This window comes from Ursus arctos, unplaced genomic scaffold, assembly GCF_023065955.2.
Source record: "Ursus arctos isolate Adak ecotype North America unplaced genomic scaffold, UrsArc2.0 scaffold_4, whole genome shotgun sequence".
Lineage (NCBI taxonomy): Eukaryota > Metazoa > Chordata > Mammalia > Carnivora > Ursidae > Ursus > Ursus arctos.
This window is the reverse complement of record NW_026623056.1, coordinates 93601132-93627895: the sequence shown is the minus strand read 5'-3', so window position 1 is coordinate 93627895 and position 26764 is coordinate 93601132. Positions and strand designations below refer to the sequence as shown.

Here is a 26764-nt window from a genome sequence, read left to right as displayed (position 1 = left end):
TTATCTCTCTTTGTAACTGGTTAAGTGATGTGTGCTTATACATTCTGCCCCTTGTTGTGTGTGCCCCATTCCACCCAAGAACTATCTCCTAGACACCACTTCTAGTTAGTATCACCAGCTGCTTTTGCATTAAAAGGTGAATCTTTTAAATAAATTTTTCCTACAAGAACATTCTGAAGCATCTAGAGCAGCTCTATCCAAGCTAATCAAAACGTGGGATGATAACCTAATCCTGAAAACTTCCTGTCAGTGCTGACACATGCCCCCTCCTCTCTGATGGTCCTGCTCTCGGGCTCTCAGGCTCTGGATGGCAGCATCTCCCAGAAGAGGGAACAGGATTTAAAACAGGCATTCACAAGCTAGCCAGCCTTCAGGGTCTGACTATTCAAATCAATGTGTGCAGTTACTTGGTCTAGTCCATGAATCAATCTCAGGGAACGCCTTGTAGATCATGGGACTTGCTCGGGACTAGGGAGGCTATTTCTGAAGGATGCGGCTTCACTTCTAACACATGCTTACACTGTTTTCATGCTACATGGGGACTGATCACCTCCGAATCCTTAGTACATTCCATGATAGGGAAAAAAATACGTCCAAAAAGGACAAAATTGAAGCTCCAAACAGGTTACGACTTCTTAACCTTCTAAGCAAAGCCAGCAATTTTATTTTTTTAAACAAATATTTGATAGATTTACAGAATAATTTGGTTATCCCACCTTCTAAAGGTAGTTTCTATTGACAATTAATGAAGACAATTTTAAAACTCTAAAAGTTCATGGCAAAATACATAAGATTTTAATTTCAAAAAGGGAAATAAAAAAAGTATTCACTCTTCCTTGTAAGTTTATCAAACTTTTTAAAAAAAAGAGAAAAAAATTCCTTGTCTTCCTGGTTGGTTTCCACAGGCTGTCTGTCGCATGAAGCGTGGGAGTGGTGAGCACAGGGCTCTGCAGCACCATCGGCGGGACCATGCTCTGAGACCTGTGACCGGCTTTCAGGCATCTACGGTTAGTAGGCAGAGTAACCGGTGCAGGCGCGAGCGGTTGACAAGTGTCCCGGATGGGGCGGCCCTAGAGTCCCTCTGCTACGGCATCTACACATAGACGCTCGTGACGCTGGCTGAGCAAACGGACAGCTCTGTGGACACGGGAGGCTAAACGGGACAGAAAGTCTGGGCTGACGGCCGCCAATCCCCAAAGTTCAAGTTCTCAAACTTCCAGGGCTGAGATGTAAAGACTAAGCCTACTGAAGCACGGCCCCCGGGAAACAGCGTCTGTGCCGAGGCAGAGGGGAGGCACTTCTGATGGCTCTCTGCCCAAGTCAAATACTCCCCGGGGCTCCCACACACACCACTTCTCCCAGTTGACAAAGCTGATGGAATGGACACTAAATTTTCATTTATAACATCCTCCAGCAAAAGCTCGATAGGTTACTCCTTTCGGTGCTCAAAGGAAACAAAGGTTAAAGGGCAGAGCAAGACAGAATTTAGGTTAACACATGAGTGAGAGCGGCACACGCTGCACGACCCCCTACGCCCTGACACTGGTGCCAGAGAAGATCCCCAGCACGGAGGGTCAGGCCACGTCCGCCGTGCACACCTGCCACCATGCACACACAGACTTGGAGACAAAGGCTGTGCTCTGGGAAATAAAGCTAAGCGGCACTGGGGTGACAGTGATCCCGAGACTGCAAGGAAAACAGTTCACACCAGCTCCAGGTTGTCTTCGCTTCTGGAGTGCTCAGACACTGCCCAGCTTGCATCTAATCACAAGGGCTACCACGTAAAGCAAATCAATGTTAGGATTAGAGAGAGGCCCCACTGCCACAGCTCGCAAACACACAGGGCATGCTGCTTTATTGCACAAATGTGAATGCAACCTGGTAAAACCTTCCATTGTCTCTGAAACGACAGAAGCTCTAGGACTGCCCGCTACTGGCAGCTGTGGAACCAGCATTCATCTTCCCGCAGAATCACTCAGAAGATCCCTTTATCTTGGTGAGGAACCACAGGGTCTACACACCGTGAACTTTCCACCCAAACCCAGGGACGGCTGCCACGGACGAGAGCCCACAGTCCTGAAAAAGGAGGCTTGGGGGGCAGGTGCTCACACAGTGCCCAAATGGGGGAGCGCATGGGCAAAAGTGGCCGTGGCGAGTGGAACTGACCTCCCAAGGAGGCTCTGGCAGGGACAGCAGCCTGCAGGAAGCAGAAGAGCTACAGCCCTGCTCGTGCTTTCTCAAGCCGCCGACCACCAAAGAGAATACTTGCTGTGCGGTCTGTGTAACAAAGGCCGGCCCACTGCACGTTCCCCACAGCAGAGCCCGTGGAGCAGCCCGCGGGGCAGCAGGGCTCTGCCAGTGAGCTGCTGGGTGCTCGGTGGCAGACAAGCCCAAGGGCAAGGCCTCAGCTGGTCGGTTTTGGGGGAAGTCACAGGGAGATGGACTGAACTCTCCTCTAGTGATGGCTGACCGCTCTCAATATGATGTCACTCATCATTTAGACCTGCGTGTTCTTCCATGGGAAGCACCGAACACAGACAAGTGAGAATGTACACGTATACATACATCAGAAAAATCGTGCTTTGTTGTAATTTCCCCACTAAAAGCTCCCAACTACTGTGGGAGCCTTTAAACCTTACTCAAATGCACGGCTATCGGGAACTAAAGATAAAACAGAGGACAGATGTTCGGGGAACTTCTTTTCCCAGAGAACACCGCTGCAGGAGGGAAGCTGTGTGCCTGAGAGGACAGTGTAGGACACAGAACGGGCCCAGCAGTGAGCTCTGCTCCACAGCAGCTCAAAGGCTTGTTGAAGTCTTAGAAACAAGATCAGCAGCCTCCTGGGAGCCCCCTTCCCTCACAGCACAGGGAGAATCCACCGTATTTACAGGGGAAAATTTAGGTAGTGTTATCCCAAATGACCAAGTACTTAAATCAACCTTGAAGGGTATTTTAGATTTGCGCAGATGAAAATCTGGTCACCAGTAGGAGACCACGCTGTGACATCACATGAAACCATGCAGCTCTGTGGCAAATGCGTCTGGAGGCATGTGTTTTCCTCCAGGAACACACACGGTGGCCCGAGAGTGACGGACAGTCCAGACACACGGCTGTAGGAAAATGCACACAGCAAGTCCCAACACCTACTGTAGAGAATACATCAGAAATTTAAAACATGTCACTGTTAATGGTATAGGAAATACTGTAGGAAAAAATCACTTTCCCCAAATTAGTCTCATTAGAAAGACTGACAAGAACACAAAGGTTTTAACGGAGACTTAGCTACGTGGTGCTACACGATAGGCCAGGTCTTACTCATGTTTTCTTCATCTTCTGTATCCATGGCAAAGTACTTCTGAGGGCTTCTTGACTGGCGGAGACGGTTTCTGTCTGAAAGACAGCAAGAAAACAACGTTCAGGGCGCCCGTCACATGAGCAGATGAGGTCAGCCTGCTCCGTGGGAGCGAGTAGGACATTACTGCAAACTAAAGAAGAAAGTCATGAAACAAGGATGGTTAGGTCTGATGTCGGGACAGAACATCTGCACGGCCCAGGACACCGAAGGACCGCCAACCAGGGCTGCGCTGTCAGGATGGATGGCACAAGGGGGAAGGGTCCACCCTGTGACTCAAGTGCCACTCTGAGGAGGGCAGCCCTGTGGCAGGGGCTGGGCCCTGGAGGACAGTGAGGACAAGGATGTCTCAGAGAGAGCTCTCCCACTGGACGGGACCAAGACGCAAGTCATGACAGAAGACGATGGAGCCACCCACACGCCAGCCCACCTGCCATTTGATCACTGCTCGCAGGACTCTGGTCTGGGTTACAAACTAAAGGTGCGGAGCAAGAACAGCCGGGACTGCGCGCAGGACTCTGGTCTGGGTTACCGACTAAAGGCGCGGAGCAAGAACAGCCGGGACTGCTCGCAGGACTCTGGTCTGGGTTACCGACTAAAGGCGCGGAGCAAGAACAGCCGGGACTGCTCGCAGGACTCTGGTCTGGGTTACCGACTGAAGGCGCGGAGCAAGAACAGCCGGGACTGCACGCAGGACTCTGGTCTGCGTTACCGACTGAAGGCGCGGAGCAAGAACAGCCGGGACTGCTCGCAGGACTCTGGTCTGGGTTACCGACTGAAGGCGCGGAGCAAGAACACCCGGGACTGCTCGCAGGACTCTGGTCTGGGTTACCGACTAAAGGCGTGGAGCAAGAACAGCCAGGACTGCTCGCAGGACTCTGGTCTGGGTTACCGACTAAAGGCGCGGAGCAAGAACACCCGGGATTGCTCCTTGCTGCTCTTCTTCATCCAAAACAGCGTCTTGTGTGGATGCAGCTAAAGAGCAAGCAACTACCCCAATCGGATCGAAAGCCTTCGCAGTGTAGGACGTCTTGTCTTGTTGGCAGGAGAAACCACAGGAAATCCCCAAAGAACGACGACTCCAATTTTCTAATTATTAACAAATTTAATGGTCGCTTCTTCCTAAACACTGTGGCTGTACTCTCCAAGACTGTACTAATACATAAGCTGGAAAAAAGGACCCCATCGCACCGGAAGCAAGGAGAAGATTACAAATGCAGCCACACTTGCTTTGTGTACAAACGAAATTTATAAGTCCCTGAAAGGCAAATTCAGTGCTTTTAGGAAAATGGTAACTAAGACGTGCTAAGTCATGCATATGTAATAAATCTCTCTCATCTATCTAAAACGTATATAGTTTTTATCACAATCATTTGTTAACAATATTGACTCTCAATGTATACATGGCAAATTAGTTGCTAAAAGTTAAATGAGTTTCTATTTAGAATCCTTTATTCAAGGGGCACCTGGGCGGCTCAAGTGGTTAAGCATCTGACTCTTGGTTTTGTCTCTGGTCATGATCTCAGGGTGATGAGATTAAGCCCTGTGTCAGGCTCCATGCTCAGTGGGGAGTCTGCTTGGGATTCTCTCTCCCTCCCTCTGCCCCTCCCCCACTGCACTTGTGCCCACTCTCTCTCTCTCAAATAAATACATACTTTAAAAAAAATAAATATTATCTAAATAGCTGATTAAATTAAGGAATTGTTCATCATTTTAGGTGTGGAAATAGTACTTAAATATTAGTGACACATACTGAAGTATGTAAAGATGAAATCATAACATCTGGGATTTAGTCTTATAAACCAACCCAGCATGATGGGGGGAAAGCAGATGCTGTCTGGATGAAACAGAGGGGTCAAGGTTGGTATGCTCATGCTGGCTGATGGGCATGTGGAGTTCATTTGTAAATCTGCATTTGCATGTTTAACATTCCCATTATGGAAAGTTTAAATAAAAAAGTAACTTCCTTGAGGTCCGAAGTGGGAGGGAAGACGTGGTCATGAGTGTAGAAGTCCCACACGCCCACGGTGAGACACAGGTGCTCTGAGGAGTCCGTCGGTGGGACGATGGGTGCTTGGGTGCTAATCGGAGCCTGGAGGGCGGGCCAGCAGGGGCACACCCTGAAGCCAGGACTCAGGTGGCAGAGAGGAAAGCGCAGAGCTGGTGCGAGACAGGCAATCACAAAGCACTTCAGAGAAACCCAAACTACTACACATACAGCAAACATCAGAAGGGCTCTGAAGGGTGAGGGAAGAAGGCAGGCCCCTGGGGGCCTGGGAGTGCATGGCCGCAAGTGCCCTGCGTCTCCTTTCGCATCATTATCCCAGCCAGGGAGCTGAAGACGCCGGGCAGCAACAGCGGGCACAGACACAAACAACACAAGAACAGCTCTTTCGGCCAAAGTCCAAGAGAGGGACCTGCCAGCCACACGGGCAACCGATGGAGGGGACCGCCCGACTGCAGCCGGATGCCACCCTCCCAGCTGCAGCGCAGAGTCAGGGGGACACTCGGGGAGCCTGTCACGAGGTGCCGAGGTGCCCATGTCATCCCCACTGGGGCTGTCAGGAGACCACGGAAGAGGCGCACACCTGTGAGCTGGCAGCAGTGGCCCGGTGGGAACCTGGACCCCACCACAGAGAGCGGTGCGACGCACAGTCAGTAGGACACAAGGGTAAGTAAGATTCAGGGTCCTGTGACACAGTATGCTCAGGTTTTGATCAAAATCATTCATCATATTGAGAGCCACGAAGATCCCAACTGAATGAAAACATACAGCCAGGAGACGCCACCCAGAGAAGTTAGACTCACTGGAGGCAGAGTTTCAAGCAGCCGTCATAAAGCACTTACTAAACAGCTTTCGTCATCAGGACGGTGTGGAATTGGCGAGGGACAGACATGCAGATCACAAAAAATTGTTTTTAAATGTACATAAGTGTTTACAGCAACTTTATTCACAATAACCCAAAACTGGGAAAAACCCAGATACCCTTCAACGGGGGAATGATTGACTAAAATGTGGTCCAACCGCACCATGGAACACCTGTGGTAATAAAAAGGAACAAACTACTGATGCACACAACAACCTGGACGGATTTCCAGAGAATCAGAATGAGTGATAAAAACCCCAATCTCATGGTCCTTTGTATGGACCAATGTACAGTCCACTGGTACAAAACATCGTGGAAGTGAGAAAACTGTAAAATGGAGAAGAGATGAGTGGTTACCAGGGCTGGGGGAAGATGTGGGTGTGGCTATGAAAGGGCAACGGGAGGGATCCCTACGGCGCTGGAACGTCCTGGAGCTTGACTGCATGGAGGTCGGCACCCCTGTTGTAACGGCACACTGTGTAAAGCAAGCACAGGTTCTCCTGTTATCTCTTCTGGCTGCATGTGAAGTGACATGATTTGAAAATAAAAAGTTAAATTGAAAGTAGACACAAGGCACACTAGGTAATGAACCACCAGCCGGTGCGCTGAGAAGGCTGGCTTCTCCGGAGGTCTGGGCCGAGGAAGAACACGCTTGCAATGATAATGACGGTGAGTCTGAGCCCCAGGACGTGCCTGGCTCTAGCACAGGTCACCTGACTCGTAGAGCTCACCTTGTTTACCTGCTCTTACATATTAAAATTCTAAAAAAGGACACAGAAAATGTCTCACAGTGGAAACTAATCAGGCTGAGCACGGTGGCGTGTGGGTACATGCATATTAAGAATGGAAGCCAGAACTCTCTTGCAGAGCAGAAGCCAACATTTTCAGCTTCTACAAATGCCGACTCTGCTAGCAAAGGTTATAACACAGCAAAACAATGAACGAAGCAGTGCAGAGCACTGCACTAACCATTTCTCTTTCATTCAGGAAAGCACTTCCTATGGCCTCAACTATAAACAAGTAAGAACTAAAACCCCGCAAAAAAATCCCATATCCAACAAAATTCCAGGAACAGCCAACTAAAGAAAAGCTTTCTTTGACAGCAATATTCAAATAATTTCCCCAATGCAGTAGGAAGTAAGCTAAACTGGGGGCACCGGAGTGTGAAAAGACCCTTCATGTTGGCATCGGAAGACCTGGGTTTAAGTCCAACTCCGACCAGTTAGGAGTCCAACTCCCCTTTGTTTAGGAGAACTAGGCAAGCTGGTTCGAAAGTTTACGTGGAGAAATGAGCCACGTGAACAGTCCCGAAACTGAACGAGAGCAGCAATGAGCAGGGCTGGCCCTCCCAGACTGGACACGGTGGAGCGCTACCACCCAACACAAGGTGCGCGGCTCGCAGACTGACCAGCGGTGGGACAGCTGTGGAGACGGAGCTGTAGCAAGCACACCTAGAAGTCTGCTGTGTGGACACAGGGGTGCCCCGGGTCAGGGACGTGCACTTCCTAACACATCGCACTGGACACTGGGTGACCACATGGAAGAACTGATTGCAAATGACACCATTCAACTGGCAGTGTTTTCGTTTTAAGTGGACGGTGGTCATTATTTGTACCTTTGTAGATGTTTATCTGTCGTAAAAGAGCGTAACTTCCACGGTGCCCTTTTCCCTCCACCTTGGAGAGCGAAGCTGTACACGTTCCTACCCTTTCATGCCCGCCCCTCCCTTAGTGAAAAGAGATTCTGGAATGAAATATAAAGGACATGACTTACTTATTTTAAAACTGTGTCAGAACTTAAATATTTTCTATTGTGTTGCTAAAAATTCTATCATTAGGAATTCACTAAAAAGGTATAGATTAAAAAGTGCTTAAGATAAGGAGTAAACTTGGTTAAAATTACTAGCAATTATTGGATTTTATCCATTTTATTCTCAAAACAGAATGGTTTTAAGAAAAGTTTTACATATGATTTGTGACTGCTACGGGATTTATTTTTAACAGCCACACACTGCAAATTTTTAAGAAGAGAAGTGTTTAAATGGAGATTATTTGTGTTGATACTTTACTATAAATCAAGTGACTTGTTAAAGTCTAGATTAATTTTACAGCCATAACAAAAATAGCAAATGATGATTTATTTAATAAAAGTAACTGAAATGTAAAATTCTTTTATCATTTGAAGGAAAATAATCTGAAATTCAACACCTTCATCTAGCACCTTTAGAGAATAAACCTCATGATTTGTATTTTTTTTTAAGATTTTATTTATTTATTCGACAGAGATAGAGACAGCCAGCGAGAGAGGGAACACAAGCAGGGGGGAGTGGGAGAGGAAGAAGCAGGCTCCCAGCGGAGGAGCCTGATGTGGGGCTCGATCCCATAACGCCGGGATCACGCCCTGAGCCGAAGGCAGAAGCTTAACCGCTGTGCCACCCAGGCGCCCCCATGATTTGTATTTTGCTTTCACTATTACATAAACAAAATAATACCCTTGGAAAAGGAACAGATGAACAGATAATGGAACAGAACAGAGAACCTAGAAATAGAGCCACAGAAACAGGGTTAATGGATCCTTGTCAAAGGAGCAAGGCGATCAATGGAGCAAAGATCATCTCGTCAACGAGTGGGGCTGGAACAACGGGACGTCCACAGGCAAAAAGTGAACCTAACACAGACCTTACACGCTTCACAATTAACTCACAATGGATCACACACTAAGTGCAAAACTGTACAACTTGTAGAAGACAACAGAGAAGAAATCCTAGGGGACCCTGGATAGGACGATGACTTTTTAGATACAGCACCAAAGATACAATCCAAGAAAGAAGGAACTGATGAGCTGGATTTTGTTAAAACTTGAACATGGTGTTCTGTGAAACACCATGTCAGGAGAGTGAGAAGACAAGCCACAGACTGGGAGGAAACATTTGCAAAAGACGCCTCTGATCAAGGACAGTTATCTACAATATATGAAGAACTCTGAAAACTCAACAATAAAACACAAGCCATCTTTTTAAAAATGGACCAAAGGCCCGAACAGAGCAGACACACAAGTGGGCAGTAAGTAAAGCTGCCCCACGTCACAGGTCACCGGGGAGCTGAAAATTAAAGCAGCGATGACACCGCTGCACACCTACGAGAACGGCCACAACCCGGAACACGGACACCGGCGAGCGCTGGCGAGGACGTGGCGCGGCAGGAGCGCTCACTCACGGCGGCTGGGAAAGCAGAGGGCGCGGCCGCCTCGGAAGGCGGTCTGGTGGTTTCTCACCACACGGAACACGCTCTTCCCACGCGACCCCGCGATCACGCTCCCCGGTGTTTCCCCAGAGGAGGTGAGAACACACGTCCACACAAAAACCTGCACACGCACGCTTACGGCAGCGTCACGCGTAACTGTCACACTCGGAAGCCACCAAGGTGCTCTTCAGCGGGTGGACGGACACCGGAACTGTCCATCCGGTCAACGGGAGAGTATCCAGCGCTGAGAGGAAATGAGCCATCACGCCACGAGGAGACACGGAGGGACCGTAAGCGCAAATCGCTAAGGGACGGGAGCCGGTCTGAGAAGGCCGCGTCCTGTGTGACTCCAGCGACAGGATTCTGCGGCGAAGGCACGGCTGTGGAGACGGTGACGGGTCCGTGGCTGCAGGGGTGGTGGGGATGAACGAGTGACTATGGAGGCTTTTCAGGGCCGTGAAACCATGACACCGTAATGGTGGATACACGCTTTCATACGTCGGGGCAAAGCTGTGGACACATAGCGCGGCTCAGCTCTGGACTCCGGGCGGTCACAGTGTGTAAGTGCAGATTCATCCACAGTGACACACACACCACCCTGGGGGCAGAGAGACACAGGGGAGGCTGTGTGTGGGCGCAGAGGGGGCGGGGGACCTCTGCCCTCCCCTTAATGCTGCTGTGAACCTAAAACTGCTCTAGACCGTGAAGTCTTCATCTTTTTAAAACACAGAGCGTAACGACATTCGTTATGTTACCTGGGAAATACTGGTGAGAAGTGAGCCTACTGGATCAGAGGAGGAAAATGCCGGGAGGACGCCTGGCAGCAAGTGGACACACAGAATTGGTGGGTTCAGTGTTACATGTGCAGGTCACCAACACCTGGTGGACAAACCGGCAGGAGCAAACACCACAGACAATTTATCCTTTGCCGTCAGACAAAAGAAGGGAGCTGGCCACATGGTCGAGTTGTGGGTCTGGATTCTCCCCTCACCCACAAGCCGCAGGCTGAGGGCAGCGGTGCCTGGAAGCAGAGCTTGCAGAGGGCGCCCAGCAGGGACAGCGCTGGGGAGGAGGCCTGGCTCACAGGGGACCTGGCTGGGGCCTCTGACATTTTCCGGATGGGCTGCAGGTCTGGTAGTGGTCCCACCCACGTAAGTCTATGTGAATCTGTCACAGCAGGCCTACCTGTCCTACCTGTCCCTGCATGCACGCAGCAGGTGCTCAAGCATGGCACCTACAGGCACCCTGGTTCTTTCTTCTTTCTCCCTGTCCCCCGAACATCCCAAGACCACCTGAAGACCTGCCAGCTCTTCTCCCAAAGTAAGTACCAAATACACCAGCCTCCCCGCCTCTGTGCTGCCACGCGCACCAGGCTTCTGGGGCCAGGGCCCCTGCGCATCCTCCCTGTGACACGGCCACTCCCGCTCCTGGGATCTGATGTCGCCCCCACACAGGAGCCGGTGTCTTAACCAGGTGACCAGGAAGTCCTCCAGCACATGAGCACTGCATTCGCAACCACACCCACAGGCTTCCCCACAGCCCAGTGGAGCCGGGAGGCCACCTCTCCCCACAGAGGGGACCGCCCTGGCCCCTCTTCACTATGCCCGACCAGGGGCTTCCTCACCACCCTGCCAACTGCTTTTCAGCATGGGGCCCTGGGCTCTCAGGTCACCGGGCCTGCCACGCTCTTCCCCCAGGTCACCACAGGCTGCCCCTCCTCACAGGCCACCTCCTGGGAGAGGTCCTGCCACTGTCCTACCCAGGGCATCACCCTCCACCTCCTTCCACTCATTGAAGCCTATGATCTGCAGCCTGTCCCCCTGTTTGTCACCGGTCTCCCCCATCCCCCCACCGGGCCTCCGGGCCTCCGTGCCTCTGGTTGCCCAGCATCTGCCCATGCCTGTGGGGACAGGCCCAACAGGTGAGCCTGAGCTTCCACCTCTGGTCCTTCTCCAAAGCCCTGCACCTGCACCACACGGGCTTGCCTCCGCTCAGACAACCTACACAAGCTCCCAGCTGCTTAGATGTCCCCGCCTCCAGCTCCTGCCCCCATCCCAGAGTCTTTACTTGCTGCCACAGCTGTTCTCCCCAAAATAAGGCACACTGTGCTCTGAGAACCACGCACACCCAAGACCCCCACCTGACTATGACTTGGAAGCATGATGTGCTGATTTCAGGTCCCATTCCCTTCAATGTTTGCTGCTCTAATGAGGGCATGTGTTGATCTTTGCCAGAAGGAAAGACGCAGGATTTTATCAATTTTTCCTAATTTATAATTTTTACTGAAATGTGCCAACTAGATGTCAACTTGCGCAAAAACAGACGAGCGACTGTTAACAATCCAGACCTTATTAGAGGACACAAAGCCCTGAGCCGCTGAACCGGGCCAGATTCAGCACGGCAGCATCGGGAGACAGCTGCCCGAGGAGTTCCCACACCCGGGAGCCCTGAGCAGGAACCAGGCCAGCAGCAGGCCAGCAAGCCCAAAGCAGACGGTAAGAGCGGACATAGCCAGGCCAAGATCAGAGTTCCAAACTTCCAACATGTTTCTGTTTCCTTGCTTCCACTCACCAATAAGGACCCACTCTCTCGGGCTTTCCTGATACAGCCAAGAGAATGCCCCCCTGCATGTGTGACTTCTCCTCCCAGACAGAAGGCAGGTGAACCCCACGGTGGCACGCTCTGAAGCTCACGACAGCTGGAGCTGGGGCTGCCATGGGCCTGGGAGGCCAGTGCTGTGGCTGCCCCCCCCCCGCCCCCGGCAAGGCCAGCACCTCCCACAGAGCAAGGCCCAGCCTCCCGTCCCCCTAGCGCTCCTCTCTGACCGGACCCTCCCTTCCCACCAGCCCTCATAGCCAAATCTCCGTATCCTCCGTGCTTGCGACACTCGGTTGGGCAGCGCTCAGCAAAGTGCTGCTTGCTGTGGGGGATGGGGGTGTCCCCAGCTAACTGATCACATCTCGACTACTGTCTCTGCCTCCATTAGCAGCTTTCCTTGAAACACATCTAAACTTAAAAACATACTCACTTACCTCTTGATCCTTAAATCAGAAACAGCTGTAAACGAAGCAGCTATAATGTGGTTACTACTGATGTGAGAGGTTATCTTCTGAGTACAGTTCATGACGAAGAAATGTCTTCCCAGCAAAAGCCATTACATGGCTCTTAGATGGGCTATAACTGCCCTGCTGCAGACCACACTCCACCAGAACCCACTTGCTCGTGGCCTGCGGGATGGCCACTAGCTGGGGTGACAGTCCCAGTGAGCCTGCTTCAAGTTCTAGCTACACGGCCTCAGGCAAGGTTGTGTCTGGTCAGTAACACTCACAGCCCGCGGCCAGGGAGTGGGCGCCCAGCCCAGGGCCTGCACGCAGCGAGCCCCGTGAGCGCTGGCTACTGTCATCGGGACAGCGGCGCCGCCGAGCAGGGCCAGCCCAGCGAGGGCCTCACGCTCAGGCTTCTCCACGTGCCGTTGCCTGAGGCTGCTTCTGTGACTGTGATCCTTGGGTTCGCTCCGCACACTAGGGGACAGTCACTGAAACACTGGATATTGGGACAACAGCAGACAAACGCAGGGGGTTAATTGTGTCCATGCTCCAAGTCCCACGGCAGATAGGAGAAACCTCGGTTATTGATACTCTCCGGGGAATTAAAGTAATCTACCAAGAAATGTATTTTCGAAGTCACGTCTCAGCCTCCTTAACCTCAACTTAACCTCACCTCAACCTCTGACCTTCCAGGAGCAATCGCTGAACTCCACGCCTGACACCACAGTGACTACAACACCAGAGGGATGAGACCAGAGTCAGGAGAACACTGACCCCAGCTAAGCAATCAGGCAGCCAACAAAACCCAATCTTACTTATGATAAAAGCCCATCATATTATGAGTTAAAGTCCTATGCAGGAAGATTCCAGTAAACCAGATTTCTAGACACATAAACTCTAGACTCTCCCCCTTCCATGTAACCCATTCACCAGGCTGAGCACTGGGGTAGCCGCACGGAGCAGAGTGGCTGGTACTGTCTATTGCTCGCGGTCAGCAAGCCCGCACGCCCAGGGGCAACCAAGAAGACACAAAGCCCAGCACCAGTCGGAGGAAGCAAGTGGGTAGGGAGATTGTTGTGCCCACAAACACAAAATAGCAAGGCAACTTGCTTTGGGGCTCAAACAGCCTGAGCCCCGCTCCTCCCCCAGCCCCTGCTCCACTCCCTGTGGGTGGTGGATGTGACGGCCGGCTCCAGCGGGACGCCTCCAGGAAAAGCTGACTTCTTCCATCTGCTCTTGCTGAGTCCCCTGGATACATGGCTGTGCATCTCCCTGCACATCCAGGGACTCGGAGGCCCCCATGTCAGAAGGCAGCACATTCTAGATGACCCTGACGGGAGGACTCAGTGGCCTCCCTGTGCCAATCTACCTGAAAGTAAGAACCATGTCTCCTCAGGCAATCTTTCAACAGCCTACTACAGTCAATAATATAAGGACAAATACCTAATTTAAAAAAAGGTAAACAAACAGAAACAAAACTTATAAAAGAATAAATGTAGATGGGCTTGATAAGCTTTTTCGTTTTACCCGTTCGCTGTAAGTGCAGAAAGATGTCAGCTGTCAAACCATCAAGGAGTATGAAATCACAGGTTGGCTGAGGTACAGGGAAGGGGTCTCTGTACAGTGAACAGAAACCGGTGGCCACTATGAAGGCCAAGGCCATGCCTCCTGCAGGAGCACCTGCCCTGACTGGCCTTCTCCATGTTGGTGTCCAGAGAGCAAAACAATCCCAAGATTCAGCAGGGACTGGGCGGGAACGAGCTGGGGGCTGTAAGAAGGGCTTCAGGCAAAGGGTTCTGAGCAACGAGCACTGGAGTGGGGAGGGGGTCTTTGAGAGTGTGCTCACCTCCCCAGGGGATGCTGAGAAGGCCCAAGGCACAAGTCAGCATCACTGTGCTCCCACCAGAACAACACAACGCCACAAACCTTCGAGCTCTGAGCCCAGTTCTAACAACTGGATGAAACTATTAAGACTGCTTATATTCAAAGATTTAGTTACAAGAATTACCACCTTTGCTTTTTATAAAGTTTATTTTCTGTCTATACTTCCTAATTCTTACAATAAACATTGCTTCTTGCATAATGAGAAAAGTGGAATCTTTACTCGAAGCCACCACCCCCCTCCCCCACACGCCTCACTCGACAGACTCTGAGAGTGGGCTGGGAAGTCGCAGACCCCGGTCGGAACCACAGACTCCGTCTCTGCAGCCCCATCCACTGTCGTCACCAACAGAACCATACCCTTCCCACTGGTGTTATGGCAAATACCGAACACCCTGTGGAAGCCAGCATAATGTCAGAGCTCACAGAGACGGTGCAACCAGCCAAACTATGGGCAGAACTAAAACCTGCTAGGAGAGGACAAGCCGACAGGCTGTGGGACTGCTGGGGAAGGAGCGACCACTCTGGATACCTGGGGGCACAGAGGGGGAGGGCTGCACAGTGACCTTGGGCAGGCCCCCCAGCTCACGAGGAGCTGGTGTCATAAAATGATGTCACTAGTACAAGGGGACGAAAGGATTCTAAACCCTGAACAACGTTATAAATCCGAGGCACTTAGTCCATTCAGTTATCACCATTACACACGCTATTCTAAACACGCCTATTTTATACCTAGCAAATACACAGAAACATGTTTGCCCAAGCTTAAATTTTGTGGTTTATAAGGCCCCCAGCAAACCGTTCAGATGGTTACCGGCTCTCTCCTACATTGTCCTAGCCTACCCCGGGTGGGGCTCTAGAGAAGAAGCAAGAACCCCCAGGATGGAGCCAGTGGCTGGGAGAACAATGAGCCCCCAGAAGAAGATGTGGGGTGTAAATAAGAGGCCCCACGTTGGGGCAGAGTGCGTAACCCTGCCAGGCAAGACTTCATCGGCATGCGGCTCATAGGCCACCAGCCCAGGGTGAGCCACAAAAAGTGGCGGGCAAAGACAGAGGTTAATCTCCCTGGGGAGGTGCTGCATTCTTCGTGGTGCGCGCCACACTTCCAGGCCTGGCCTCACAACCCTCTGTGAGCTTCCCTGGAGTCTCGCCCACGTTCTTCTGCTGGACCGGGTTGGGGGTGACCCCCCAGGGTGACTCCAGAACCTTCTGTCAAAGAAGGAAAGAAGCCTGAGTCCTTGAGTAACCTCCCGGGCCAGCTATGTCTGAGCACTGGGTTGGCTTGTCACGTGGTCAGTGCCCTCTGGCCCCACGACTCACCTGCGTGTGCATGTGTGTGCACGCTCACACACACTGACCTCCATGGGCTCCCCCTCCTTTGCTGCCTCTCCTGCTCCTCAGCATGGCATGTCTGAGCAACAGCAACCTCTCCAAATGCACATACATTGTTGAAGCCTGATTCCAGAACAACAAAGTAACATTACCAGCTCAGAACCAACCATAGAAGAAAAACCATCATAAAGGATTGTGTTTACAACCATAGTTTGTCCTTCAAAATGGACACACAGTAACAATGCATTTGCAATACTGTCTCTGTTTGCTCTATTTCACACAGCCCAACTAAAATCCCATTTATTTGAAAAATACATTTTATTTTCTGGAATTAAGGAAAAGAAGACAATAAGGTGAACTGTATTTTCAACATGAACAGTAATAATGACACTAAGAATAAGCACTGTTGAGATCTGATCCAATTTCCACAGTATTGTGAGAACAATCTCACAAATCTTACCGTGGGGTTTGCTTTACAATTTCAACTGTCCACCTAGAGTGGCTCCATCTCTGAAATGTCTCCTCTAGCTGAAGGAGTTCCTTCTAGCAAGCAGGGTCCCCTCTAGGGCTATGAAGCCCTCAGCACGAACGCCATGAAACGCACCCATACATCTGTCACAACAGGTTCTAGAAAATCTGGGCCTTCTTTACTGCTGCTGTTCACTGGTGGGGGGCAGGGTTCAGCAACTGTCCTTACTTGTGCCCTTCTCCTGGTAGACGCAGTGACTCCCATTCTTGCCAGAGATTGGGGAAGATCCAAACCTTCCTCCCTGATACACACAGCAGAGCAGCAATGCATCATACAAATCCACCCTTGTCATCCACCAGACGGTACTTCAGGTGGCCCATTCCAGAGCAAATCCCAAGCTTTAAAGTGGGGGCTGTCCTTCTGCCACTGCCATCCTAGCACCTACACCTGCCCTGTGCATGCCCAAATCCCTGGTGCCAGCACACAAAAGGCTCTAATGGGTACTGGCTGAATGGATGGAGAGATGGGTGGGTGGGTAGGTGGATGGATAGAAAGAAAGAAGGTTGGATAGATGGATGGATGCATGCACGCATGCATGATAGATGAGGGGAATGGGTGAGTAGATAAGCGGATGGATGGATGGATGGATGGATGGATGGATAGATGGGTTGGTGGATGACGGACGGATAGATGGGCAGAAGGATGGATAGATGAGTAGATGGATGGATGATGGATGGGTAAATGATGAGTGGATGGATAAATGAACAGATGGGTAGATGGATGGATGACAGATGGGTAGATGGATAAATGAATGGGTAGATAGGTAGATGGATGGATGAGTAGATGGATGAATAGATGGGTAGATGGATGGATGGATGAGGGAATGGGTAGATAAATGACGAATGGATAGATGCATAAGTAGATGGGTTGATGGACAGGTAGAGAGATGAATGGATGGGTGGATGACTGAGCAGAGGGGAGGATGGGTGGGTACAGATGAGTAGATGGGTAGGTGGATGGATGATACATGGATAGATGGATGGATGAATGAGTGTATGAGTAAACTGGTGGGTGGGTGGATGGATGAACAGACGGGTAGGTGGATGGATGATGGATGGGTAGATAAATGATGAATGGGTAGATGGGTAGATGGATAAGTAGATCGGTTGATGGTTGGATGATGGATGGATGAAGAGATGAGAAGACGGATACATGGATGAATCAATGCCATCCCACCCTATACCTCAAGCTCTCATAGTGCTTTGCACCTTACCAAGAGGCACTCTCTCAACAAGGTGAAACTAGGGCTGCCTGGCATGCTCTCTCAGGTGCTGCCTGTATCACCCCACACCTGGCTGTATCTCCTCACTCTATGAAGAATAGATGGCAGGCAGTCTTCAGTACCCCATTCTCCAGCAGTACTCAGAGGAAGCACACCTCTACGGGTCTGGGTCTCCATCTCTACAAAAGGCCCCCAGACCTTGGTCTCCTTTCCATCCTGGAAACGTGGGGGAGCCCAGCCTCAGACTGCAGCACAGTGTAGAGTTGCCACCCACCTGACAGTGGCTGTCAGACGGCATGCAGAATGCTGGGCGCAGGTAAGGTGTTCTCACACTTGAGACAAAGTACTCATTGAGAAAGCCTTCGATCTGGAATACAGAGGCTTATTCACACAATGGGGGATGGGGGGGTCAAGGGGCTCTGTGTGTTTCCCCCCCACCCCCACCTAACATTTCTTTACTCAGCAGCTGCGCCAGGAGTGGCAAGAAGGCAACAGATGCAGAAGCAGTCACCTGGACTGGCGAGGGCCCAGGGAAGGCTGGTGTGTGGGACCTAACTGTCCCAGCAGCATCTGCTTTATGGAGGTCCTGGTCAATATTTAAATTGCACATTATTCCTTTTAAACCATAATTTTCTGATGACTCATCCAATCCGTCTGAGCCTCACACAGTCAATAGCCAATGACCTGCCCTATAGAAGGGAGTAACTACATGGATCATTGAGAAGCTATGAAAAATCACTGAAATCATCTTGTTCCTGAAGCCAACAAGTAACCTGCTGCTGTTGTTCTCAAAAAAATAATTCAATTTGAAAATGCTAGGCATGGAGCCTGCTTGAGATTCTCTCTCTGCCTCTCTCTCTGCCCCTCCCCGCCGCCTCTCTAAAAAAAAAAATATATGTATGTATATATATATATATATATATGTGTGTGTGTGTGTGTGTGGAGATATATATATATATATATATATATATATATATATATCACTCGCATTATACCAGTCTTAGGAAAAGTTCAACACGCATCATTTGGAGCACCTTAAAATTATGTAATACTAAGAGACTACGCTGCACATCTTGTAAAACTTTGCTTATTTGGTACAAATGGAATGGCCAGCCTCAATGATACCGATAATTTTTACTTTTATTTTTTTAAAGATTTACTCATTTATTTTGAGAGAGACAGAAAGCACGTGCGAGCAGGAGGAAGGACAGACGGAGAGGGAGGATCTCCAGCAGATTCAGACTCCCCAGCAGGCACGAAGCCTGAGCCGGGCTCGATCTCATGACCTGGAGATCATGACCTGAGCTGAAACCAAGAGTCCGATGCTCAACCGATTGAGCCCCCAGGCGCCCTGATACGGATAATTTTAGAGGCGTAGCACACGACAATGCCGCCTCACGTAACCGCAGAGGCTTTACGCACACAGGAGTGCTCCGTGAGCACAGCTCATTCGACACAGGGGCTCGAGAGCTACATCCTGTGATGTTCTCAGTCTCTCAAGATGCTGACCCAAAAGCAGCCTATTTGAGAACGGTTTCCCTACTGAAGAAAAAGATTCTAGAACGCATGAAGAAGGTATTTTGACATTTGTCCAAAAACAAACCATTTGAATTACAGCAAGTTCCCCAAATAAACAATTATTCTTGTAGCTTTCAATATTTTCCCCAACTTACACATTTAGTGATGAGAGGCACGGAAAAAATAGTGGCAGTCTAAATTAGGGTATTTGATCAAAATTTCTTACAGTTTCTGCTTTTGCCTTTATCTTAGTTTTCCACTGCTTGTCTTAAGGACATCCTGCTTCTGAACGCCTTACTAGGGAACAAAGAGCACCACTGCAGCCTAAGACAAGGGTCTGTCACCGCTGCCCTGAAGACGCACGTCCCCCGGGGATGGCGCCGTTCGTCCCGGATGCACACAGAGGCACGGTGCCCCTGAGGTCGACAGATCACGATGCCCTCGCTGCTCCCAGACACAAAGCTCCGTGGGACACAAGCATCTTTGTGGACTCAGCAAGATGCTGGCATCCTAAGACCGCTACTCCAAAACTGGTTTCCTCCTTTTCTCCGGAAGCCACACTGAAAACCGGCTCACCTGTTCCCTGAGGGGTTCATGGTCTCTGGCCACGGACTATCCCAAGGATGCTGGGGTGGTGACAACTGGGTCCTGGTCCTACCAGCAGGTGGGCAGAAAGGGGATGCACCGAGAGAGAGGCTCCCAGCATAGCAGGCGGTTCCCCTCTCCAGAAGCATCTTTTCACCAAAGACACGTTCTATAAGGTCACTTACAGCATATGAGGATGGCACACACTCGCCACCTTTATAGCAGCAATGCACCCAGAGCCAGGACTTTGTGATTTTTACAGTCACAGACAACTTTTAGCTCTGGCGTTAAGAAAAAAATACAGATTTTTAATGTCTTAAAACATCAAGTTGAATTGGAGGCTGAAATTACCTGGTGTTGAATGCAAGGAAGTTGTTCTCCGTGTTTTTACAAGCAGTTTTAACAATGGCTGCCACTGCCTTACTTTCTACAGCTTGAAGAGTAGTTTTAAGGTTAGAAAAGTTATGAATGAAGAGTGGCAGCAAAGGAGAAGTCACCATAAAGCATCTGTCTCAGGAGGAAAGATCTTTAATCCCCAAAGCCACAAACTTCTAAGGCTTCATAAATACCTTCCTAAAAATATACTTGAAACACTGAAGCTAAAATGACTTCTATATAGGTCTTTTAAAACCTACCTGTTTAAACTAGCCCTAAATCCTATGAAATGCCAACATAAAAGCACAGGCATTTTAGAAGGGTTGCTGGGAAGGAGCTGCATCAACAAGACTAGCTCTTGAAGCCATCTGCCCCAGAAAGCGTCTCCATATCGCATATGAGGTCCAGCACTTCACAGTTTAGAATAAAAGCAAAACAAGTTACCTTTCCTCTCTGAGCGTTTCTTGCGCCTCCTTTTATACCGACGCCCCGCAATGCTGAAGAAGGTCCCCGTGGTCAAAGTCCCAGCAATGAGCGAGGCCATACAGACGAGCGAGGCCAGCCCTGGCCAGCCCCAGCCTCGTCCGGGCCCCTGGCCCCCGGGGCCGTCACGGCCGAGCATCCCAGCTGAACGGTGGCGGCAGCAGCAGCGGCCGGCCCCCTGCCGACTCGGGGAAGCAAATCCTCCTCTGTCCCAGGCTCATTGCTCAAACCGCAGAATTAGGGCTTCGCCAACACCACAATGCCTTCAGAGCACACCACCCAGCAGTGACGTGTGACAGTTAACCCTTCCGTGCACTCCCAAACACAACACCATAGGAAGGAAGGAAAGACGGGCTGTGACTCCTTCCAGGGGAACAGGAATCCCCACAGAAACATACCAAGTCCTGCCCTAAAAAGGCTTCTCTCACCTTTAAAACAGACAGAGCTCCCACAACAATGAGGTGAAGTATCAGGAAAAGAGCACAGTGTACAAAATAAAGCTGCGGAGAGCCCGGGGCTACCACAGCGCACGGTGCAGAGGCTCAGCACGCGAGCCGCCACAGGGACCGCACACCGTTCACAAGTGCCCGTGAACCATGTGGGCTCCCAGAGGAGCCCCACGGTGCAGAGCGCACCACCTGCCCCCGCTCAGGGGCCACGGCTCCTCCCTCCTATGCTCGCCAGACGGCCCACAAGCTGCTGTCTCCTCCGCTGGGGTACAGCTTGCCCACAGCTGCATGGTCAGCACCCTGGGCGGGCAGACACTGAGCCTTCACGGTGTCCCCCAAGCCCAGGGGGCTGTGTCTGGGACCCGGCATTTAGGGCTGACACAGCCCAACCCACGAGCCCTCAATGTCCTCCTGTCCGACACACACGGATCAGGCCCCAGGGGAACAGTGTCCCAGATCAAGGCTCTGTGTCCTTGGAACAAAACGGCATCCAAAAGCCCTGCCGATCAGCGGCTGTCCTGGGAGGAGCCAGGATGCGGGAAGGATGTCAGCGGAAGAGCACACTGGGGGAAAGAAAAGACAATCAAGTCACCCAACTCTTCTCTCGATGCAAAGTAATCATGGCTTATAGAACAAAATCCCTCTCCAGCAACGGCCAGCACCTGTCTGCCTACGTGTTCCTCCAAAGGCACACAGGCTAACACGCGATCCAGCATAAGCACACGGGCGCCCGGGGCGCGTTCCCCCACACGAAGCAGCCCTGCTCTCCCCTACATTCGCATGTGTGCGCGCCCAGACGCACTCGGGGTAACTCGTGATCTGTGCCGGCAGCCAGAATCACCACGAGTTTCATTTTTCATAAATTTTTTCATACGACTTAACTAAATTTTCAAAGTATTAAATTAAAAATTCAGCTTTCTTTAATTTCGACTTAAACATTTGATACTAACTGTAATTTATATTATGTGACTTACTTTAAATAGAGAATTTTGAAAAGACATTTTCTGAAAACATGAAAAAATAAGTATTTTGCTTTGTCGTTTAGTAAAATTTCCATTTTTGACAGAAATATATTTAAATTTCATATATTTTAAACCCAATTAAGTATTTTATTTTTAATCCTTTGGATCAAGGACCAGATGATAAGTGTTTCAGACTTTGTGGTCATATGTTTCTGTTGCTTACAAACTCATGGAGGTGGTCACAGCCTTGGGGTTGGGGCCAGCATTGCTCTCCCCCACGCACGGGGCAGAGTCTTCTGGGAAGCAGAGAACTCCTTCGTTCCTACAGCCGTCTCGGCTTGTGAGCTGCGGCCGGGGCTGGGGGTGACAGTGACACTGCATGGTAGCAGGCCAGCCCCCAGGCAGTCAGCACTCAGGGAGGAAGAGGCAGGTGCAGCGGCAGAGTGGAAATGCGGGAAGGAAGCTAGGAGCAGGACAAAGAAAGAGCAGTCTGAAGTCTGGGAAGGGGGGTAGCCTTGGGCTCCGTGTTCACACCCAGACAGCCCCTGTGGTGGGTGTGCAGGACCGATGGACAGGCGGTGGAGCTGCTGAGGCTCTGTGGCTGCCAGGCTGGAGACCTCCCTCCTCTACCGCTGCGGAACAGTTCGCACGCACACAGAGGCCCGGCCTAAACTACCCAAGATGGCCTCTTTGGTAGAAGCAGCACTTGGACAACATGAAACAGACAGACATCACACGCTTCACAACTTCACGTGACAAGTTGCCCTGGATAAAACCCCTGCCAGCACCATACACCTGTCCCGGCCTTCCTGGTGGGGCTTGAGTTCTCTGTGGAGTTCAGACGCACGGTATACCCCCAACAGAGGAATTCAGAAGCAAACCACAGGAATGAGAACCAAGAAACCACAGAGGAAACCATGAAGGAAAACATAAAACATTCTTCAACTACTTTAAATAAGAAACAAGAAAACATCTTTGGACCTGTTTTATAAAATAAAGATACTGTATTTAACATCTGTCTGGGTAGTTCCATGGGCTTCCTTATGATTTATTTCCTTGCCACACATCGAAACAAGGTCGGTACTGAACCCTGACAATAGCCCTGCGCCGTGACTAACCACGAGGCTGCAGACATGGACGATGAGCCTGAAGCCCCAAGCCCAGAGCACAGGATGGACTCTTCTGAGCACAACAGTGAGCACGTCACAGCCGCCCGCCCCTCTGAGGACACACGGGCACAGGTGGCACCATACGGACAAGGGACCGGCCCCAGGGCCCTCCTAATGGGGACTGAACCAAGAAAGCAATAATCTGAGCAGAGAGCCAGAACTTGTGGGACTCTCTTATGCAGGAGAAAGAGCTTAATACTGTCAGAATCTGGAGCTGTCCACATCAAATAATACACAGGTTTTTTTTTTAAAGGTAAATGATAAAAAGCCATCTGGACACTAGATTCCTTATGATGAGAATATCTGGGGAAATAATGCTCCAGGATGTCAGGTAAAAACAAGGAGCATCTCCCCAGCTATTAGAGACACTCACATTTTTTATGGTTTCTCTTCCTGAATTAAGGTTTTCATTTGGATTTGGTGTCTCCAGGACGCGGAGCTCCGTGGTGGGCCCCACCCTGCCCCACTCACGGGCACAGCCCTGGTGAGGCCGCCTCGAGGCCAGCACAAACCTGCACAGGCTTCCCCTCTGCACCCTGGAAATGAGAAAATGTTAATTTCTCCATCTCCATCATAACTCTGACCTAAAAGAGACAAAACGTTTTATATCGTGACACACCACAACATATAAAAAGCATATTCATGAAAAGAAAAGCTTGTAAAGTGACAAGCTTGCATATACTCCTCTATCGAAAGCTCCTACAGCACGAATCAGAGAAATCCAAAGCCATAAGGTGGGGAAGTCGAGGGCCTACTGTGAAAGGCTGCCTGGACTGATCCGAAGGCTCCCGGCGAGCGCAGGGCCAGAAGCCCACTGTGTCGGTGCGCCCACGGGCTCGATGACATGACCACCAAAAACCTAACCCAAGGGTAGCTTCTCGGGAACCTAGCAAAGTGGAAATATACCAAAACCACAAGCCAAGAGATATGCTGTCGTTAAGAATTAATTTGGAAGTTACAGTTACCATGGTGAAAGACACGATGGTGAGTTTGCCAGGAAACCCTCTGCTGGTGCCGTCCTGGCGTCCTGGCGTCCTGGCGTCCTGATGTCTCGGGTTAGGTGTGCCATGTGGTCAACGGAGGCCATTGTGCTAACCACTCTCTTAAATACTGTATTTGTCTATTTGGCACACGCTCATCGCTGGGAAAATTATATTAACTATAATTTCTTTTTCTTGATGCTCTGGAATCTGGGAGCCTTACAGACCCAGGAAGAGATTGTCCCTCCCAGGGCCCAGCTAGGAGCGTACCCTTCTTATGCAAACAACCCCCTCACTTCCTCTTGTAACTCTCCCATCCAGCCGGTGTTGCCCTCGCTCTATATCATTCCAGGGCCAGGTACCAGGCAACCGGAAATCAAGCAGAGCCCAGAGCCTGCCACAGTTATTCAAATTGCCAATCCTAAGCTGTTTCCCTGCCCTGCCTTGCCTTCCTGTGGAAACCCTAGGAAGGCTCTGGCCTACCTAGACCTTCCCATTGCTCCTTTTCACCTCCAGACCAAGACCAGTGCTCCCCGTGTGGCCCTGTGTAGCACGGCGTGGCTCAGACCCTCCTCTAGGGAAATGTGAGTAGTAAAGTCTTCTTTTAATGGCACTGGCCTCCCTCCCCATGATGTCATCAACTACCATCCCGTGGGGACAAGTGGGGCAGGAGTACCATTCTCAAGACTGGCTTCGTTGGACAATACCAAGTCTACTTAATTTCCTTTTAACTAAAGGGCATATATAGGCTATAAAACAAAAGGCCAGCTCGTTCCCTGACTGCCGCGTTGTGCGGCCTTATCTGATACCTGCTCTGCATTCATCTAAAACCCTAGATAAAACGGCAGTTACCTACACTCTCCCACCGTGTCACACACTCATCATCACCCCCCGTCACAGGACACAACCCGGCGCACGGCAGATCTTCCTGACATGGTAAGCGCTGTATCTTCTGCCTTCTTGAAAGTCAGGGGAGCTGAGAATCCACAAGTGTGATGACGCACGGTGTCCCAGCCTCGGCGGGCCTGCACCGCCGCCCGAGGACGAGCGCCCCTCACGATGCTCCAGAGTCAATGTGAGGTCCCAGCTCTGGGCCTCTCATTTCTTTCTTCCTTCTTCCCAATTCTTTCTACCTTTAGGATCATTTAAGAAAAGCATAAAAATAGAATGCCTGCATTCATGAGAATCAAGAAATTCACAGCAGAACGGCAATGATTTAGTGCACCAGCTATGGTCTCTGCGATGATTAAACTGACAGTTTATAATTTAAAGAGACACGTTGAAGATCTTTTCTCCAACTTTAGAAGTACATCCATTTCTGACCTCGGCTGCCACATCTTTGCGAGTTAATAGCTACTGAATTCTAGGAGAATGTCATAAATAGCCATACACCATTTAGCATCTGACATTCCTGGTACCTCATTAATTTTATTTTTATCTATGTCCTCAGAGTAAAGACTCCAAAATTTAATGTTCCTAGAATATTAATTGATGAAAAAAACTCTTAAAAACAATTTTTCTCTTATAAGAAAAAAAAAAGGAATTTATTCCATTAGAACTCTAAACTCTGTGAAATGAGTCCATTATTAATTATTACGTAGAATCAACACATGGGAAATTGTAGCACTACTTAATATTCAAGTGTCTCAGAATTATCTATTAATAAGAAAAGCAGCAAATATTCATTCATTCGCTCATTCAACTAGTAGTGAGCACCTGCTAAGTAAGGGCCAGGTCTGAGCCAGGTGCTGGGGATACACCAGGGAACAAAAGGAGCTTCTGCTCTATGGAGGGCAAGAGAGACAGGCAACAAGGGGCACCATAAGCCACCGAATGGCCTTGTATGTCAGAGGAGGGTAGGTGTTACCCCGGAAGGTGACAGGGCAGGAGGGCAGCAGTGGGCATGCTTTCTAGTCTCGAGGAAGACGGCAGTGAAGCACACACATGAAGATCTGATGGAACAGAGTGTCTGAGAAACACAGGTAACGACTATGTGGCAGGAAGAGCCAGGAGGCCGGGCTGGCAGAGGTGAAAACCAGGAGACCCAGAGCCAGGGCCTCTGGGCTCGTGCAAGGACCTGGCAGTCCCTCTGCCCGGGAGTTTTGGCCTGGTCCTGGCCTCTAGCCAGAGGTGAAGAGCTGGCGAAGAGCAGATGTGGGGCAAGGGCTGATGCAAGGGGGCCCGGTCAGGAGACTGGCGCAGGCACAGCCGATGGCTCAGGGCACGTGATGGCAGATGCAAGAATGCATGCTGGATGCATGCTGAGGGACAGCAGATAGAGGGCCCAGGAGGGGACAGAAGACACTGGATGTCCATGGCCTGTGCCCTGAGAGCCTGGAGAGATGGGAAGACTGCAGGTGGGGTCAGGAACCAGAGGTCTGGTTTGCCGTCTGAAGTCAGAGACATCACAGATGCCCAGGAGGAGATGCTGGGCAGCCCCAGGGTCCGAGACTGACAGAGGTGTACGTGGGTGAGACGCCAAGTCACCAGTACAGATAGAGCCCAGGACACACCAGGACTGAGCCAGGAAGGGCACCGCTGCTGGCAAATTATGGGACGGGAAGGATGGGCAGGGAGCTTGTGAGGGAGCAGCCACTAAGGCAGAGCGTGGAGGATGAGCTCACCAAGCAACTGTCACCTGCCAGACACCACACATGGACCAGCTCATTTACACTTCACCAAATGTCAGCCTCTGAAATGACTGCACAAGAGGCAGCCTGGAAATAGCCACCATTTGTTTTACAACCATCAAGGACATCACTCAAGTCTTT

General features: G+C 50.5%; 1 protein-coding gene across 2 annotated transcripts in view; it reads right to left on the bottom strand.

Moving 5' to 3' along the window:
* Positions 1–26764, bottom strand: part of ADARB1 (adenosine deaminase RNA specific B1) — a 137221-nt gene that overhangs the window by 39295 nt on the left and 71162 nt on the right. For both annotated transcript variants that reach the window (XM_026491663.4, XM_026491744.4), the window contains exon 3: positions 3316–3390. In XM_026491663.4, coding sequence (XP_026347448.1) covers positions 3316–3343 — 28 coding nt within the window. In that variant the 5' untranslated portion in view covers positions 3344–3390. The remainder of the gene's footprint in view (positions 1–3315; positions 3391–26764) is intronic.